At 40.7% G+C, this 20,200-nt stretch overlaps 2 protein-coding genes across 8 annotated transcripts in view; one reads left to right on the top strand and one right to left on the bottom strand.

Annotated features, from left to right (window-relative positions):
- The window catches only part of FKBP9 (FKBP prolyl isomerase 9), a 20,600-nt gene extending 4,435 nt beyond the window's left edge, over positions 1 to 16,165 (top strand). Inside the window, exons 1-10 of one of the 4 annotated variants that reach the window (XM_042474278.1) lie at positions 985 to 1,108; positions 4,742 to 4,887; positions 5,935 to 6,124; positions 6,433 to 6,578; positions 9,072 to 9,261; positions 11,082 to 11,227; positions 11,858 to 12,044; positions 12,653 to 12,798; positions 13,364 to 13,527; positions 14,732 to 16,165. In XM_042474278.1, coding sequence (XP_042330212.1) covers positions 4,800 to 4,887; positions 5,935 to 6,124; positions 6,433 to 6,578; positions 9,072 to 9,261; positions 11,082 to 11,227; positions 11,858 to 12,044; positions 12,653 to 12,798; positions 13,364 to 13,527; positions 14,732 to 14,911 — 1,437 coding nt within the window. In that variant the 5' untranslated portion in view covers positions 985 to 1,108; positions 4,742 to 4,799 and the 3' untranslated portion in view covers positions 14,912 to 16,165. Of the gene's footprint in view, positions 1 to 984; positions 1,109 to 1,212; positions 1,626 to 4,741; positions 4,888 to 5,934; positions 6,125 to 6,432; positions 6,579 to 9,071; positions 9,262 to 11,081; positions 11,228 to 11,857; positions 12,045 to 12,652; positions 12,807 to 13,363; positions 13,528 to 14,731 lie in introns of those variants that run through there. The other 3 variants (XM_042474275.1, XM_042474276.1, XM_042474277.1) reach the window with 3 other exon arrangements.
- Positions 16,166 to 18,149: 1,984 nt separating this feature from the next.
- The window catches only part of NT5C3A (5'-nucleotidase, cytosolic IIIA), a 34,644-nt gene continuing 32,593 nt past the window's right edge, over positions 18,150 to 20,200 (bottom strand). For all 4 annotated transcript variants that reach the window (XM_042474283.1, XM_042474279.1, XM_042474282.1 and 1 more), the window contains one exon: positions 18,150 to 18,952. In XM_042474283.1, coding sequence (XP_042330217.1) covers positions 18,851 to 18,952 — 102 coding nt within the window. In that variant the 3' untranslated portion in view covers positions 18,150 to 18,850. The remainder of the gene's footprint in view (positions 18,953 to 20,200) is intronic.

Below are 20,200 nucleotides of genomic sequence, written 5' to 3' on the forward strand. Positions count from 1 at the left end.
GCCTCTTCCCTGCCTGGGATGCAGCCAGGGATGCCTCTCAAGCCGGGAGGAGGAGGAGGAGGCCGCTGGAACCGCCCCCCCTTGCTTCCTTGGAACCGGCAAGAGGAAAGACCCACCGGAAGTAAAAATTGGAATCTGGGGGTCTTGCGATGGAATTCAGGACTGGGTGGTCACACCAGACCCATTCGCACTGAGATCGAACAGAGCCCCAATCCAGGATATTGCCAATCCCCTTATCAGCGCACTGGCCAACACGCTCCAAAAAGAGGAGCCAGTACGCATTCAGTTCGGCAGCTCACGCATTCACGTGAGTGCAGATTGGGCCATTCGAATGCTGGTATGATGGTATTGTGCGAAATAACGCGAATTCGAACCACCCAGTGCAGAAGACCCCCAGTTCCACACTCGTCTGATAAGGGCTAGAGACTCAGAGGAGGCGGGAAATGGCTGCCCTGCGGCCTAGAAGAAAGTCCACTGAGGGGAAAGAGGAGGAGGCCTTTTGGGTTGGGAATACAAAATGGCGCCACTTAGCAAGGCCTGAAGGAGGAGAGTCTTCCCAGACAAGAGAGAAAAAGTGGAGGAAGGCCAAAATCCTAGGCCAAAATTATTATTATTATTATTATTATTATTATTATTATTATTAAAATCCTAGGCTTTGTAGTTGGTTTATTTATTTGGTTGCAAAACACACTGGAGAAAACTTCGAGACCACTTTAACTGCCTTGGCTCAGTGCTAGGGGCTTCTGGGAACTGTGGTTTTGCAGCCATTGAGAGAGAGAGAGAGATTGAGTGCTCTGCTGCCAGAATAAACTACAGTTCCCAGGATTCCGCAGCCCTGTGAGGATTCACAGTGGAGACTCCCTGAAAGAAAGACCTTGGCAGCACCAGAGGCTTTCCTAGATGAAAGCCTACTCCCATTTTGCATCTGAGGAAGTAGATTTCAGTCTAGGAGGAAAGCCAGCCCTTGCTGCCAACTCCTTTCTTTCTTTCAGCCTCCAAGGCGCTAGGAAGTGCCTCTAACTCTTAATATCATTGTCTCTTTCTAAATGCATCTGTGAGGAAGAAGCACTGAAGCCTAGGAAGGCTCCTGCTGCCACCTTTCTTTTAATGAGTCTCAAAGGTGCTACGAGAAGATCTAATTAGCACGATTGCGTCTCAATGCATCTGAGGAAGTTGCCTAAGGCAATAATAACAATAACAATAACGTGGCGGAGGCTCCTCCTCCTCCCTTTGCTGGGAGGTGGCTCTCTCAGTCCCTCTCCTCCTCCTCCTCCACGTTTGCAGCCTGGAAGCCGGGCTCAGCCTTGGGCCTTCTCCTCCTCCTCCTCCTCCCTCCGAAGAAAGCAAGGCCCCGACTGAAGGAGGATGGCGTCGAAGAAAGCAAGGCCCCGCTGGTGCTCCCCTCTGCTGCTGGCCTTGCTGGCGCGGTGCGTGGCGTGCCAGGCCCCCCCGGTGCCCTCCTCGGGCTCCTCTCCCTCCTGGATGGTCCCTGCCTGGGACGAGCAAAGCATCTTCGTGGAGCAGAGCTCCGTCCCCGAGCTCTGCCCCCGCGCCGTCCGCCGGGGAGACTTCGTCCGCTACCATTACCACGGCGCCTTCCCCGACGGGGCCAAGTTCGACTCCAGGTAGAGGAGCCTCCAGGCCCCAAAGGAGTGACAGCAACGAAGAGGAACTCTGATCCAAGGATCCAAGGGACCCCATTCTGCCATGCAGGAACTCCCATGCAAGGACTTGGAAGGGACCTCAGGGGCCCTCCATCTCAGCCCTGTTGGGCTGGGACTCTGAAGGCTGGGGTTCAGCCATGCATGGGTGGCATTCTTGGGCAAGTCACACTCTCTCAGCCTCAGAGGAGGCCACTGGCCACCCACCTCTGAAGAAACTTGCAGAGAAAGCCCTCTGATAGATTTGAATGCCTTGGTTGGATACGACTTGAAGGCGCACGCCAGCAATAAGAAAGCCTCACTGGAATCTATGGGACAAAGGAACAGTCAGACAGGCCAAGATATAGCTGCTTTGGGTCACTTTGGAGGTATGCTGTTTAAATGACACATGCATCTTAAGAGGCCAGAAGCTGCGTCAAAGCTGCGCTCCAGTCCAGATCAGTGGTTCTCAACCTTATGCTGCGACCCTTTAAGACAGTTCCTTATGTTGTAGTGACCCCCAACTATAACATTATTTTCATTGCTACAGGCAAATATGTGTTTTCTGGTGGTCTTAGGCGACCCCTATGAAAGGGCCGTTCGACCCTCACAGGGGTCCCGACCCACAGGTTGGGAACCACTGGGCTAGAGCATGGCTTTGGTGCAGCTTCTGGCCTCTTAAGACGCATGTGTCATTTAAACGGTGTGCTTCCAAAGAGGCCCGAAGCAGCTGTATTTTGGCCTGTCTGTTTAGGCTCTCGCTTCCAGGAAGGTAAATGGGGTCTTGCAGCTGAGTAGGTTCATTCAGAAAGTTCTAGTTTTGGTCACCAACAGAAGGATCCCAAGTGGAAGTCTGTGATACGAGGCTGCATCTGCACTGTGGAAATAATGCGGTTTGATGCTGCTCTAACTGTCATGGCCCCATCCTGTGGAATGCTGGCATTTGTAGTTTGTTGTGGCACCAGAGCTCTCCAACAGAGAAGGCTAGCTATCTCACAAAACTACAACCCCCACAATTCCATATCATGGAGCCATGGCAGTTAAAGTGGTGTCAGACTGTGTTATTTCTGCGGCCTGAGAGAGCCATTGCCAGGAACCTTAGGAATGCTTTTTAAGGAGTGGGGGCTCAACATTGGGGGACTGGTTGTTATTAACTTTGCCTGCTTGTAAGTACTTGTGAGGGGAGGGCAAATGACTTTTCCCATCCCTTATCATTTAAACATGCTTCTGTGGCACACTCTTATAAGTACAGTGTGTATGGAAAAGTGCCCTCCATTTGTTAAGTGTAACATATCCCCAAGTAAGTGTTCAAAGACATAGCCTTGTTGACTGGAAAATCCGTATACAAAGGGATCTTGCAGCACCTTTGAGGATAACTGAAAGACAGTAGTTGATGGCATGGGTTTTCATAGACTTGAGCCTACTCAAGTCTACAAAAACTGATGCTACCAACTTCTGTCTTTCACTTATTAGTCTCAAAGGTGCTGCAAGATCCCTTTTGCATACCAAGTAAGTGTGTATTGGGTAGACTTTAGGCATCCTTTATTATTCCTGGTTGTATGGCTAGTGCACTTACGAGAGGAGGCTCAGCTACATAGGAGTCTTGGTGGTCCAGTTTTGCCGGATCATTTTGGGAGGCCTCAACCTCCCCAGTCTAATTTTAAGTGTGGCTTGCTTGAGCTGTACCTCCCTCCTCCTTTCCGTGGCCCATGGTTATTGCCAGTTAGAGTAGCCAGCTTTGTCATATGAAAAGGCAGCTTGGGGTGAGCATAGCTTCATCTTAATGTAAGGTAGAGAGAGGCAGCTGCCTTGGGTGGCAAAAGCGGGAGGACGCATGTGCCACATGCCTTTCCCTGAGCTGCCAGTGGTGCTGCAGTGGATCTGTTCAAAGGTTTAGTCTGAGCTTTAAAGGCCTTGTCTAGCTTCAGCTCCTTGGGTAGTTCCTTTACAGTTCAGACTTAAATCTAGGATGGAGTCACCATCAGCCAGCATTGGTGACCCTAAGGCATTCAAATCCATCACTGGGTTTTCTTGTAAGATTCAATGGCCAGGCCAGCTGGCTTTTCTGCATCGAATGGGGAGAGGTATCGTCTTTAGCCTTAGGCGGGAAAGTGTGTTCAGTTGGTCCTGATAACATTGGAAGGGAAAGGGAAAATCTAGGGAGCAGCCCATCACAGGAATGTGTGCCTGTCAGCTTCTTAACATTCAAAGAGATGCATGCAGGTTCCTCCATTAATCTAAAAAACCCCTTAATCCTGGGAAGAAGGGCTGCTTCCAGTGTTGTCTTTAGTCTTAAAATATAAACTTTTGTACAGTCTGCCCTTCTTATACATGGATTATTTATACACAGATTCAAGCATCCACGATTTGAAAATGTTCAAAAAAAGTATAAATTTCAAATATCAAACCTTGGTTTTCCATTTTTTATAAGGGACACCATTTTGCTATGTCATTATATTTAATGTGACTTGAGCATCTACACATTTTGTTATCCATGGGGGATTTTGGAACCAAACCCCAGCGCATAAAAAGAGTCCACTGTACTGCCAAATGTAATACTAGTTATCTGTTTCCTGTTGGGAGAGCCATTTCATGGTCCTTTCATGTAATACCATAAAGGTGTCCATGCCCTGCCTTCTCTACTGTGTTTGCATGTGTCTGAATGGATATAACTGAATGTATTTGAGTTCACTGAGGAACTCAAAGGAAGGTGGATTGAACTCTGACTTGGACAAACTATATGTATTGTTATGAGTTGGTTGTAGAATACACCCACTTCTATTCGTAATGTGGCACTGGATAAGTAGTAAAGGAATTTAATGTAAATGAAGTAATGGTTTTAGTGTTGGATTAGGACCCTGGAAAACCAGGATTCAAATCCCTGCTTGGCCCTGAAAACCTACTGGGTGATCTTGGGCAAGTCACACGCTCTCAGCCTCAGAGGAAATCCAGGGCAAACCCTCTCTGAACAAAATCTGCCAAGAAATCATGCAACAGGGTCACCATGTCAGAAATTATTTGAAGGCACATAACAACAACAATATTTTCAAGATGTTACAAATAAATACTCTATGTAAATGACCTGTTTTATCACTTTCTAGCTATGATAGAGGCTCCACGTTCAATGTGCTTGTGGGTAAAGACCAACTTATTGCTGGAATGGACGAAGCTCTGCTTGGCATGTGTGTCAACGAGAGGCGGTTTGTGAAAATTCCACCCCATCCTGGCGATGGAAGTGAAGGAGTTTGTAAGTACTGTACCGTGTGTATAAATCATGAACCTAGACGTGATGAACCAAGGCAGGGTGAATAAAAGCTCATCAGACCTGTGATTTGTTGCTTCATGAGATGTATCTAGTAGTGGCACAAGCTCTCCTGTCCTCCTTTTGAGAGGAGGGGGGACTGATGAAAATAGAACTGGTAGCAGCATCCCCTACATGCTGCCATATGTTGAGGTGGCTGAAGAGTGGCTCTAGAAGTCTAGAGACAGCTATTTTTTTTGTATGTCTGGCTCTAATAGATCATAAGAACCAAGTCAATATGTGAAGAATGAGAAAGAAAAATCTTTACACTGCAGCACAAACAATTTTCCACACAGTTTCTAAACACTGCACCGCTGGAGTGCCATAAATCAGCCGCCATGTAAATGACTGGGTGGTGTGACACTGGCTTCCTGCCGGCCTGGGGGCATGTGTTGTGTGCACACCATGCCCTAAAGCCACCAGGAAGCCATGGTTTTTGGCAGGTCCGTTCCAGCCCCGAGTCTCTTACCTAAACATTCATAAAATCTCTGGGTATACATCAAGAAACGAAGAACATTTTGATTTTATCATTCTGTGAGAAAATCTAAATTGTGATTCTAATCTAATTTCTTTCATTTATTTCTCTGTCTTAGATGGATTGCCCAGGGCAAAATGATTGGTTTTCATTTGGTGTGCTTTTATTTGATGATCAGGGCAGGATTCACTGCTTGACGTCCGCTGTCCAAATAACAGAATCCAGTGGAAGTGCCATGGGAACAATCTCCTCCTTCCGCTGCAGTCCCCACATGCATCCCAAAAATCTGTTCTAGAGGATTGGGAACCCTCACCTCCCATCCCACAAAGAAACACTTTTGGGGCATGTCTGGGAGGAGGAGGAGGTTCCATTAAGCAGCTACTGCACCACAAGCAACACATTCGATAGTTGCCATCATGGGATTTGTAGCTATATTTAAAGCCTGGACTAGTGTTTGGTGAGAAAACTGAATTCTGTCTGTGCTAACTTATTTTACATAATATATTTTATATTCCTAGCTGGTGTAATTCCTGCAAATTCAGTGCTGCATTTTGATGTACTTTTGGTTGACGTTTGGAATTCTGAAGACCAAGTTCAGATTGAAACTTATTATAAGCCAGAAAATTGTACAAGGACAATTCAGGTTTCTGATTTTGTAAGGTACCACTACAATGGGACATTTCTAGATGGAACACTGTTTGACTCAAGGTAAAGTTAAAATATTTTTTCTTTTTTCATATAATTTTTATGGACCAATAGTCTGATGCAGTTTAAATCAGTTTCATATGTTAATCTATACTCTATAGCAACAAGAGCAATAAGGATAGAATGTGATTCCCTCCCAAAATTAGTGCTATTGTTTTTGCTTTAGCTATGATTTTGTCAATATGTAGCATTGTTTGAAACAAATTTATGCACTTTGACTCTGCTGTATCCAAGTCTTCCCATTTCTTACTCATTCCAGCAGTAACTGAAGCTGCTCACTGTAAATAACTTGTACTTATTTATTTGTTCAGTCACAACAGGATGAGAACATATGACACGTATGTGGGAATTGGTTGGTTAATCCCTGGTATGGACAAAGGTCTCCTTGGAATGTGTGTAGGAGAAAAGCGCATAATCACAGTACCACCCTTCCTGGCATATGGAGAAGATGGAGATGGTAAATGCCAATGTTGTTTGTACCCATAGTCACTATTAAGAAGGTTACCATGATGCATGAAATGACAAAGATAATTTGAAAGAATGTGAATTCACAGTATTTTTACAGGAAGCAGTTGATCAGTGATTAAACGCAGTGTTTGATTGGTTACTAATCTTTTATCAGCACAGAGGTGAAATTGTTGGGGATATTATTGAATAGCAAGAATATCTTTTGACTAAACTCATTTTGCATTGTGCAGTGTACATTTGCCTTCAATGTTTTATCGGAGTATCTTGTGTGTGTTCAATTATTTAATAAACAAATATAATAAAAATGTTTTAAAAAACCAATACTGTCAAAAGCAATGCTAATTTAAAAGTAAAAACATTGGTATCTGCAGGGCATCCATTCCAGACCCTCTCCCCTGCAGATACCAAAAATGCGGGACTTCAAGTTCCATTGTCTCTAATGGCGGTACAATGTGTGTGTATGTTGTCATCTGCAGATGCTTAAATCCATGGTTGGCAAGCCTGTGGATAATAAGGCTCCACTGTATAACAAAACAGAATAAAAAGTATATTAAATAGACTCCATTAAAATATTATTCTGCAGCAACCAGTTAATTGCCATATCCCATTCTAAATAAAAAAGGATTTGCCTGCCTGTGGAAGGAAAAACAGAGAGCCAGCCAGCTGTGGGAGAGAGTCCCACTGCCTGAAAGCAGCCAGCAAAAAAATCTTCTCATGTCTCTTTATTAAGTGTACCAGTGATGGTGTGGACCAAGAGAAAGCCCTGCTCCAAAGGACTTAAAATTCAGGCAGGCTAGAAAGATAATCTTCTGCATACTCTGGTCCTAAACCATATATGACTTTGTAGGCCATAACTATCAGATAACCAAGTCATGACTACCAAATAAGGTAATATAATGGGGCCTGATGACAGAATGCCATTTAAACTATGTGTGTATGTATGTATGTATGTGTGCATGTCAGGACAAGGACATTGATGGACTGATTAACAGCAATACAGAAAAGGAATTTTCTTTTATGTAGCCAAGATTATAATTCTGAGAAGTAGTGTATATCAAGAGTGTTTATTATGGTTGATTCTTGTACCTGATAAATGCAGAGGTGTAGTTATACTCCCAAGGAATAACTGGTTGTGTCTTAATCCACATAAAGAGCATTTTCTTGTCTGAACTCTATTTAAATTGCACCCTGGCTTGGTGGATCATTTTACAATATGATGATCTTCCTAGTACTCTATGGGATTCTCCACTAATCCCAATCACTGCCGCCAAATGTGATGGTTTCCCCTTATCCTCACCACTGCCACCAGTGTGACTGCTGTGGCTACCAACCTGGGCCACCTCCTAGATGCCCTCATAGTTCCCATGTGAGATTTTATTTATTCCCTATCCCTATTGGACACCACCTCTCTTTATTAACTGCTGCCAGCATAGATACTGTGTTTGAACTCAACTTTCCATTACGTAGCATTCCTGGAGACAAAAGTGTATGATATAAAATAATTATTTTTTTAAACAGAAATGGAATGTAATATTACAGATTACTTATTTAATATATCTAAATCACATTTCTCACTCTTTTTCACACTCATCACCTAGCTAACTCTGAACCAGACTCTAACTCTCCTAACCATTCAAACTCCTAAACCCACTAACTAAATTCCTAATCCTGACAGAGTCCTAATCCTAACCATGACAGACTCAACCCTCCCTCCCTCTGCCTAACTGCTATACCTGACTTTTCAAAATCCCTTCAGACATCTCACCAATCACCAATTCTGTTCTCTCTCCCCTCCCAACCAATCCTTACCATATAACATCCATTGTGATATACATTATTATATTAGCTTAATATCTTATAAATGAAACAAATTTCCCCCTCAAAAATCCAGAGCATCACATACCCTTACACTGGTATCTGGATTTTGTGGTGGGAATATACATGAATTCAGAATTACTGACCTTATTATAGTGGACTCTTGAAGCATCTGATTGAAGAACTGAATAATTATGCTAGTGCAAGAAGACCATGCATAATAATGGTACTTACAGAGAAAGAACTGAGATTACAATTCTTTGTGTGCTTCCATGAAATGAACTTTATTAATAATAATAATAATAATAATAATAATAATAATAATAATAATAATAATAATAGGTTTTATTTATATACCGCCCAATCACTGGGAACCCGAGCGGTTCATCTATTGAATACAATAGATGTCTGAGTAAACATGTGTGTGTATATATATATATATATATATATATGGTTTGGCTGTAAGTATAAGTAATAGTACTCTCTTCTAGATGATAACAGTGCATGGTGCACTAATATTAATATATATGGTTGCTTCAGAGTTGGCACGGAAAGAAATAAAAACTATGTTGGTATGAAATTGATGTGTGGGCACGTATGTGTCATGTTACGAGAATTTTGAAATCAATGCGTTGATGTAACTATCTGCTGCTCATATTGCGTACAGGTAAAGAAATTCCTGGACAAGCTTCTCTGGTCTTTGATGTGGTTCTCCTAGACCTTCACAACCCCAAAGACACTATCACTGTGGAAAAGCAATATGTGCCTGAATCCTGTGAACGCCAAAGCCAAGTTGGGGACTTCGTTAGATATCATTATAATGGCACACTTCTGGATGGCACATTGTTTGATTCCAGGTACCCAGATAAATAAACAGAAAGTTTTTATATGTGCCCTTAGCAGGCGATACACACACAAAAAGAAACATTTCTAAAAGCATATCTTTAATTTCATGCAGCTAAACTTGAGGGGAAACTTCTGGTCTTTGCAACAAGTGATTAAAATAACAGTACAGAAACTGGTGTGTGCAGTGTTACTTTTAAAAATAGCTAACAGACAACAAGTTCATGCATTTGAAAATTTTACAAGTATTTGATATTTTTTAGAGCAGTTTTAATGTGCAAAAGTTTGCCTTTTATGTTGTCAGGCTAATGAACTGGAGGTAAGTGATTGTGATGAATTAGTGTAACCTAACCTAATTCTACACAGTTATAATTTTTTTTCCTATCACAGAATGTCAACTATGCTAAGTTAGAATAGAATTGCTTATCAAATCTTTTCATACTTATTAGAGTGGCATGAACTAATTCCACTTCATTCCTGTAAATTCCTGAATAATTTGCTAGCAAGAGAAATACTGGAATTCTAAGTGGTTGCAATTTTGCCAGTGTTTGATCTTGTTGATCAAACCAAAGATTTTAAATGTACTTCCCCAGTTATTGTCTTAAGTTACCTGCTGGCTCACGGACACTGGTGTTATGCTAATAATGTAAATGTGGGTTAAATATGAAATACATAAATATCATTGTGTCAAACTGGTTGGCAGATGTGGAGTACAAAATCTATTCAAGGCCCTACCTTCAAATTGGAAAATGTAGTTCTTTGCACCACAATTTCCACATCTCTTGAATACAAGAGATGTACAACCCATGCTGTTTGGAAGATTCTGGAGTTAAACTCCAAAAATAACTTTTCCAAGCTGCTACTGTGATATGGAGAATGTCTAGTCTAAACCAGATGTTCTATATCAGAAGTGGGCTGGGAGTCAGCTTTCCCCCAGGCCCTGCTAATGTCTCCCATCATTCTGCCAAACTCACATATTTTCAGCCTTATATTGGCCAAAATGGCAACTGAAAGTGATACAGATTTATTTCATGTTGCCATTTTGATTTCTATAAGGCTGGGGAAAGCGTATTTTTGGGAAGCAAGAGGGCATTTTTGCATATTTCTGACACATTCTTGGGGTGTTTGAGATGTCTGGTGAAAATTTCCTGAAAACCAGACTGGGCAAGTAATTTAAAATGCATTAGTCAGGACTTTGGGGCTCATAAAAGTGAAGATCAGAATCCTCACTTTCCCCATTCCTGTTGAATGCTCCTTTAGGTAGTAGCTTTGGCCACTTGATTCTTCTATCAAAAAGATTCAGGTTAGATGTTTGTGACAGGGACGGAGGGGGGGGGAGCCTGCATTACTGCATTCATTCCCAGCCTCAGCACATGAATGCACAAGGCCTTTCCCTCTCAGATCAAATGTTTCTGAAAGTGGAAACTACATTCTTTTCCTAAGTATTGGACATCTGTTATCCCAGTAGTTGACAGCAGCTTTGTACAGATCTTACTGTAAAGAAACCATAGTCCGATTCATATCCTTTCATTTCTGTCAAATAAATTAACTCAATTCTTAGCATAAAATTAGTGACTCTTAAACCTATTGAAGCCCATTTTTTTCTGTGATGTGTTTGTTCCAGTTTCATGTTTTTGTTTCTGGTTTTATTATACCAGCAACCTTCTCCTTGTTAATTGGAAAGCAGGGGAGAGAGCCAAAATTATTATTCAAAATATCATTTGTGAACTATGTGCAGATCATACTTATTGTTCTTAGTATTTGATATAGTGCTACATTAGCTCAATGTCTTCTTATTGATAGTGGCCTCAATAAAGCAAAGTCTTTTCTGTAGTTACTCTCGGAACCGAACATATGATACTTACATTGGGAAAGGTTATGTGATTGCTGGGATGGATGAAGGCTTGCTTGGTCTGTGCATTGGAGAGAAGAGGAGAATAACAATCCCACCTCACCTTGGGTATGGAGAAGAGGGAAGAGGTGAATACAGCTTTTAATTCCATGCATTCTTTCTAAGTACAGTGGACCCTTGTTATATGCTGGGTTTGGTTCCAAGATCCCTCGTGTATAACAGAATCCATGTATGCTCAAGTCCCATTAAATATATCTCTGAATCTTCGTTTGCCCATTAAATATAATGACATAGCAAAATGGTGTCCCTTATAAAAAATGGAAAATCAAGGTTTGATATTTGAAATTTATACTTTTGGGGAACATTTTCAAACTGTGTATGCTTGAATCCATGTATAAAAAAATCTGTGTATAAGAAGGGCCGACTGTACTGCTGTCCCACCATTTTCATTGTATAAAAATGTAGTATATTTTGTGCCTCCAGATGTGTTTCCAAATGTCAGACATTTCAGATCAGTGCAAAAGTTACACCAGTTTCATAATTATTGTTGCTAATCTAAGTATCCAGTATAAGACTGGTGGGATGAGTATGAGTTGAGTAACATAACTTTACACAGGACTGCAGTTTCATCTTAACGCCTACATTTCCCATATATGCTACTCTTATTTGTTGATACTTCCTTGAAGTATGTTTTCTTTCAGTACAGTTCTAGAAGTAGAGTGAAGTCTTTCTGTTCATATGATTGCTTGTCATTACAGGAAATATTCCAGGGTCTGCTGTACTAGTCTTTGACATCCATGTGATGGACTTCCACAATCCTTCGGATTCTGTTGCTATTACCACACATTACAAACCTAGCAACTGTTCAGTTCTGAGCAAAAAAGGTGATTACTTGAAGTATCACTACAATGCCTCACTACTAGATGGCACTTTGTTAGATTCAACGTAAGTAGATCATATATTATTTAATATTTTGGAAGAGTCACATTTGGAGAATGATAAATATGGGTCAGCTCTCATTACTTAATTCTATAAATTCATTATATTCCTTTAAAGTAAGTTTGAGGGAAGAGTAGTGGTGATAGCAAGAGATAAGGTACACCAGGGCTGGTGGACATGTGTCCCTCCAGATGTTGTGGAATTAAAGACTTTCTTGTTCTCTAAAGCATTTGGAACTGTATTTTAATATTGTTTTATAATTTTATATTTGATTATATGTATTAGTTGTTTTTACAGTTTGTATTTTAACTCCATAGCTTGCTTAATTTTGTATACAGTAATTTATTATTTTACCACTTTTAGATTGTACACCACTGGCAGGTTATATGCTATTTTGATGCTGCCTGTAAAGTGCCATCCAAATTTATGGCGCTATCTAAATAACAACAACAACAACAATAATAATCGTCATCATCATAATCACACAAAGATCATCACAAAGTAAACTGGACTAGGGGGAAGAAATATACCAGAAAGTTAGAGGAAGATAAATTCTGATTCTTTCGTTAGCATATCACAGTTTGTAAAGCATCATGTTTTGTTTTTCTTTCCAGAGTTAGCCTTGGGAAAACCTATAATATAGTTCTAGGCTCTGGACAGGTTGTACTGGGCATGGATATAGGTCTCAGAGATATGTGTGTTGGAGAGAAAAGAACGGTTATTATTCCACCACATCTTGGTTATGGAGAAGCTGGAGTTGGTAAGTATGTAAGTGTTTCGCACACCTTCATGTGTTTGTTGTACTGAAGCTAAGAAGTTAGTAGTGACTGACACATGAATTCCTTTACACTTGGTACCATAAGTCACTCCAGTAATTCATCCTATCTTCACTATTCAAATATACTAATTAGTTCTTGGGCAGCTCCAGTGTGGTATTTCCTCTTTGGTCCCTTCTTCTGTTCATAGGACATAATCTAAATAATGTGAGATAAATGGTGTGAGATAGGCGGGTTTTTGGAGCTGCGATGTGGTTCTTGAATGTAATAAACTGCAATTGTTTTTTAAAATGTAAAAGTAAACTGAAGCATGCAAATAAACACAAAACATGGTATGCTTGCTGGGAAAATTAAAAAAACCATCACATTTCTTTTGGATCAGTAGGTAATATACATATATATAATCTCAGTGGATGAAATGCAACAGCCAACAATAGCTGGATAATTTGCATATGTTTGTACTGTGTGGATTAGATTTTGCCACATCAATCTGCCTCCATTAGCCAAAATGTTTCATTACAATGTTTAACATTTTTGTTACTGTTACAGAAGGAGAAGTGCCTGGTAGTGCTGTATTAGTTTTTGACATTGAACTGCTTGATTTGGTATCTGGTTTACCAGAAGGCTACATGTTTGTATGGCATGAGGAAGTCTCTCCTAATCTCTTTGAAGAAATCGATAAGGATAACAATGGAGAGGTTCTTCTGGAAGAGGTAAGATTTGGGCTATTAAAGTCGCTTTGCAAAGATTTCTTTTGATAAGTGGCAGTGATATAGTACACTGAGGACAGGAATCCTAATCTCTTCATTTAAATCAGGGTTAGAGAACCTGTGATTTTCTGTTCATGGGATATTAATTTCCATGCACATCACTCAAATTCACTGATGTGAGGGGTGATGATGGAAAGAATTTATCAGTATCTGGAAGGCCTGCTTCTGCTTTAAGCAATACATTTATGCTTGTGTTGATGTTGTGACAGATAAACATTTCTGAATAATGGAACCAAAGCATTTGGACATTCTAGATCAGTGATGGTGAACCTTTTAGAGGCCGAGTGCCCAAACTGCAACCCAAAACCCACTTACTTATTGCAAAGTGCCATGTCCCTCTGGCTTTCTAGTAACAAACTCTGGCAAACTTTGTGCTGGGGCGACGGCACGTGTGCCCACAGAGAGGGCTCTGAGTGCCACCTCTGGCATGTGTGCCATAGGTTCGCCATCACTGTTCTAGATGTAGAAATCTGTGCATGCTTCCAGGTCTTGTTCAAGAAAGAGAGTCTGCATAATCAAGCTACCCCATTGTAGTGTATCTGATTTAAATTAGCTTCTGTGGCATTGGGGATTATCAAAAAGTCATAAGTGCTATCACTATGATAACCAATTAAGCTTGGCTTGTGAGGGTTTCCCTTTTCCCTCATTACTTTTTAGTCCAAAAGAGGTGGATGCATTTCCAAAGTCTGTAATGTCTAAATTTCAAAATCTTTTATCTTGTACAGTGCGCCTGCACCATTCATGGGCGCACCATATGCGTCTTTAACCTTACATGGAAGGCAAGCCCCGTTTAAAAAAATGGCATGTGCGCATGGGAGTGTGCACCCATTGTTTTAAGCAGGGCTTGAGCATATGTGTTTTTCCCTTTACACAGGGTGTCTGTGTGTGTGTGTGTAATGGATCCCTGTGTCTCAGTCATGCTTAGAACAGACTCATTGAAATCAGGGTTTAAATTAAAAAGTGATAAGTCACTTCCATTTATTTCAAAATACTGCTAAACGTGCCTAAATGTAGATTCAATCTGCTGCATGAACTGGGCCTTATCATTGAATATGAATGTGTTCTAATACATTGAGATCTGAAGATACCAGCTGTATGAATTCTTAAGAGTTTTCTATCTCGATCATTTTTCTTTTTAAAATCCTAGTTCACCATCTATATCCTTGAACAAGTCAGTTCTGGAAAAGGAAAACTAGCTCCTGGCTTTGATTCTGAAACAATTGTGAAAAATATGTTCACCAATCAGGACCGGAATGGCGATGGCAAGATTACTGCTGAAGAATTCAAATTGAAAGACCAGGAGCCACAGGGGCATGATGAACTGTAGGGTAGTTTGTTTTTATAAGAGCTGAACTGCTGTTAGAGAGGATATGCAGCACAGAAATGGTTTGAAATATGTGTGCATACTTAAAGGAAACACACTGAAAATGTATACACCTGTTTCTGAGTGAACTTCAGGTTAAATCAAAGGTATACAATGGAAGACTTCTCTCATGGCATTTATATTGTAAATTACGAAGTGCCTCAAAATGGGTTTTAGTGACTTTTAAGAAGGTAAACACAGCCACTGCTGTAATGACACACAATTTCTGTAGCAGTTTTAGAGACATACTGTAGGAGGGGGTTGTGATCCAAAAGTGTACAAGATTCCATTAAATTTGTGCATCTCTGCATGGTGGTTATTATCCAACCATGTGCTTCTGTATCATGACCAAATGTGCATAGGCTTCTGTCTAGTGCAGTGGTGCCCAAATTACGCCCTTTAAGAGATTTTGGACTTCAGCTCCCAGAAGCCTCAACCATTTTACCCAATAATCTGGTAGCTGAAGTCTAAAATCCCTTAAAGAGCACAGTTTGGGGGTCACTACTAGCATAGCTTCAACTAACAAAAAGTTTGCTTAGGCAAAAGAAAAGAAAAAAGAAAAACATATTTTGACAGACAACCCCCTGCCAAATGTTTTTAAAGCAAAAATCTGCATATTACAGATCCAGAAGAAGTTCTATTAGTAACAAGTTTTTATGCTTGTCTCCTAACCTGTGCCAGTTGTCCACTCCTCTAATTTTGCCCTGACCTTTGCCAAGACCTTACATGCATATTACAGAAGAAAGTAGAAATCTGAAATGTACTGTCAAGATATCACAACTTGCATAATAGTAGAGGGTAACTGCATATGCAACATATGCTATCTACTTCCTGATTAGTAATCATCTGGTACATAAAGAATAGTTGTAATTGGTTTTGACATTAAATCTCAGGTTGCACATGTGTTTTGTAGATAGGGGTCAACCTTTAAAACAGCACAAAAATGATGTGGAAGGCCTACCCAAAGCTTGACGCAAGAACACAAACTCCAACTCCAGGGCACTAATGAAAATGGACCATTTCTTTCACAGGGTAGTGAGACCTCCTCTGACTTAGAATGGTGCTAGCTTTAATCCTAAGAAATGCTTTTAAAATGTTTTTACAGTAAGTAAAGTTCTGTATTTTGTTTACACACTTTGTAATACTAATAATGCCACAAGCATTTGTCAGATGTGATAACATGCTGGGTTTTTTTATTAAATAAAATATTGACAAATACATTGTGTAAAATATTTCCATGTATGTATGACCAAGAATGAGCTAAAAGGCTTAGCGTTAACAATCTTGACTGGAATTTTGTTTTCATACATGTGTGAACCAGTTGATGTTGCTGGAACTGGAGCCAGAATCATATGGGTTCAGATCATGCGCACAGAAGGGAAGTTGAACAAAGTGTTTATACACTTAGTAGTCCATCCATGTGATGACTGTAATCTATAGCACAGGCTTGTGAGGCCTATTGAGCTTATAAGGATTGTAAATTAACTTGTATTTGAAAGTTATATGAATGATTAAGTTATTTTAAAATTTGGTGCAGGAGTCTGGATTGACTGATATGCAATGCAGTGATTGTGAGCAGTAATTGCAGGGAGGGTTCCTGCCCCACCATAAGTCTTTTTGGAACTCTATAAAGAAAATGAGGGATTAAGGGAAAAGGGAAGCTTTCTAGAAGACATATCAGTTGATACATGGGGGCATGTATTAGCATCCAAAACAATCTGTGAGTGCATGAGGGATTGTGGTGGTTTTATTGAAAGTACTGTAATTCCCTGGGGAGCAACTTCATATGAGTGACTTGTCACATGTGTGTGTGTTTCAAGTAGAAACTCTGCATGTGAATTACATGTTGCTGAAACATGTTTATTAGCTCTGAATTACCTACCATCAAGGCATGTCAGTATGGTAATGCGCTGTACCTTCAAGTCCTTTCCAGCATATGGTGACCCTAAGGCAAACCTGTCACAGAGTTTCTTTGGCATAATTTGTTCAGGGATTTGCCTTTGCCATTTTCTGAGGCTGAGAGAGTGACTTGCCCAAGGCTACCTGCTTCCATGGCCTGGGGGGATTCAAACCCTGGTCTCCTAGAGTCCTACTCCCACATTCAAACCATTACACCAAACTCAATACAGTAATAGACCTTAGCTTTTCCAGGATTGGAAGTTCCACTTGGGGATACATCACTGCGAAAGAGGGAAGATTCATTCTCCTGCTTAGGGTAATCCCTCAAAATGTGAAACAGTTTTATATGACTTGTAAATTCTAGTGTACTTTCTGACCAGTGAAGAGTAAACTTAATAGATAACTCTTTATAAAAAAACCAACACAGACAGGAAGAGTCAGAGGGATCCTCACTATACTGGAGTTACTGTGCAAGTGCAGATTAGAATCCTTTTGTGAAGTGCCTGATGTTGAATCAGTGCAAGGAGCAGAGGACTCAGTCTGAGAAATGCAGTCACTGCTTGGTGTGGCAATAGCACCCATTAAAGTTATGGGGAAATGGTGGTAGCCAAGTGTACCTCTGTCTTTTCCCTGACAAAGTAGTCAAAGTAGGGATAGATATGCAACCTTCAAGGATCTCGGGGCATGAGGGCAGGAGAGCGGAGCTTTGTCAGTTGCACCAAGGATCTCCAAGAATGTAAGCCATGCCTGGAGCTGTGGGAGAAAAGGTAGCAAATATGCTGCCACTATGAGATTATACAGTTTGGGAGAGGCTTGGTGAATCCATCAGTGGAGGCAGGAAGTGGAAGGGAGCATCTTCAGAAGTCTTGCTGAGGAGACAGCCTGAACTGATCACATGAATGGATACTTCATGTCATGGGTGGCTGCACTAGCCACTTCGTTTATCTGGCTGCAGCTTCCTGGAGATCAGGAAAGCAGTGATGGACTGGAAAGAGGCCATAGTACACCTGGGAGGAGAGGGTCAAGCACCAAAGCTCAGGCTGTGGCAGAGGCTCTAGCTGTCTGTAGCCACTATTGTTATTTCTAGCCCCTGTTCACTTTCTTTAGGTGCTGGTGGGCAGACAAGTCCTTGGCATGCTGAGCAGAATGCATCACGTGCCAAAAAAGCTGCTAGTGCTGGAGTCCAGCACCACAACTTTTGCGGGGCTAAATTAATCCTTCCCTTCCTACAGTGATGCCTTTCCTGGGCTGGACAAAGATGGGAAGACAGAAGGGAGACAAGGAAGGACCCAGGAGACAAGTATCTCACACGGTTATTTTAAAAATGTTCCAGTGTTACTAAACATATTCTTGCTATGGATATACATTTACTGTAAATAAGAAAAGGTGATTTCATAATTGTCCATTTCCAAGATACAGAGCAGAAAGAAATATATCCTTGTGCAAATATTATTATAAAGCATTCTAGAAGATCTACTTCAAGATTAACTAGTTATGGCCAACAGGATTTTACAAATTTATTGTGCAGACTTAATACTGTAGCTCTTTCCGGTACAAAGAGCAAACAGGGAGGTCCTTTATCTGTGTTCTGCTACACAATATCTTTTTAGGGATATACAAAAAATATTTTAAAACACAACATTGCTGTTTGAAATAACAAAATTAAGTCTTACTGTTTGCAAATTTACTCATTCAGATTTTTTCCACAAGACTCACAATTCAAAAACATCCCTTTAATATTATGCGTTAATAAAAACCGAAATCCTTGTTGAGTTAGTCACATTGGAATTTAAAAAAAAAATAAGGGATGTAATTACAAATGAAATGTGTTTAACAGCAGCTAGGAGTGTCCAAATGGTAATGGATACAGTATATTACTTCTCAAATAAAGTGGCAATTGCAAGAAAAACGTCTTCAACATTAAAATTCTAAGACAGCACAGGTAAACTGATCTGTCCAGCGTCCTCTGTGAGGAAGAAATCATGCCAGATGCAATGATGTGCATTACAGAATCTTTTGTAGGATTGAGTTGGCCACATCCAAGGAATCATCTTTCACCAAAACTATGTCATATGAGTCCATATACTTTTCCAGCAATTCTTCAACCTAATTATCAAAATGCAAAGGAAAACCCAATTGTCAGAAAAAGCAATATACCTTTAGAAACAACTACAATTTATTAATCTTTCATTTCTTTAAAAGGGAGGCAGCAAAATCCTTTTTTAATCCTAAGTAATGTAATCTTTTTTGTTCAAAGGTGTATGTAATCTTGTCTGACTACTACAAATGGGAAAGCTTTTGAATTTAAAGTAACTGAAACCCCTTCTCATAATTATGAGATGTGGAATAATTAATGCTAACTTAGTTCCTTTAAAATAGTCAACGTTTACATTAAGTAACTTATTTATATTAAATTGCACAGAAAGCACACTTGCCACAATGTTTTGTGAAAACAAACAAACGGGAACGCACCATAATTTGTAACCATCCTGTAAAGCAGGGGGGGTCAACTATTTTTTGGCAAAAACATTTTGGATTAAAATGCCCCCAAATGTTCTCTAATGGATATGGGGGCATTCTTACCATGTTTTGCCTCTCATTACAGGTCATATTCTAAACCTGCTAATAAAGGCCTCTTCTGGACCTAAAAGGGCTCAGGGCCCTCCAGAAACATGGTGAAAATACCCCTATATGCCGTAGAGGGTGTTTGAGGGCAAAACAATTGTTTTTTTTTGTTGGGGTGTGCGCGCGTGCGCATGTGCACACATACACAGTTGTCCACAGAGATCTGTGGAGCTCATGTAGACTATTATTAGCCTCACACAACTGCCTACTCCTGCTCCAAAGCAATAAGAAGTATATTATCTTTTTGGCAGTTTAATAAAAGCTGTCTCAACGCAGGTTCCAGCTACCATAAGTTAAGAAATAATGGCTATATCCATACACCACTGTAAACCAAAGCATGGTCAAATTGCAGCTATTTAAAAAAACAGATCAGTTCAGATTTCAGGTAAGACCAATCTCTCCCTACAGCCTGATACTGTATGTGGGGAGCAAGAAAAAGAAGAGAAAGGGATGGAGGGATGGGTTGAAGAATTGAGAAAACTAAGGTGCGTTACAAACCGCCATTTACTATGTGCTCCACGCGTACTAGGGTTAGAAAGGGGGGTGCTAGGGTTAGGAAGGGTCTTACATTCCTAACCGGCCCCGTTCCTAGTACGCGCAGAGCGCGTAATAAATGGCGGTGTCTGTCCACATGGGCGCCATCATATTTATGTCTCAGATGCACAGCATCTGGACGTGGCGCGGCAGAAGTGACGCTGCAAGTGTGCGCCTTGCGCCGCCACTTCCAGG

This window comes from Sceloporus undulatus, chromosome 6 (genome assembly GCF_019175285.1).
Source record: "Sceloporus undulatus isolate JIND9_A2432 ecotype Alabama chromosome 6, SceUnd_v1.1, whole genome shotgun sequence".
NCBI lineage: Eukaryota > Metazoa > Chordata > Lepidosauria > Squamata > Phrynosomatidae > Sceloporus > Sceloporus undulatus.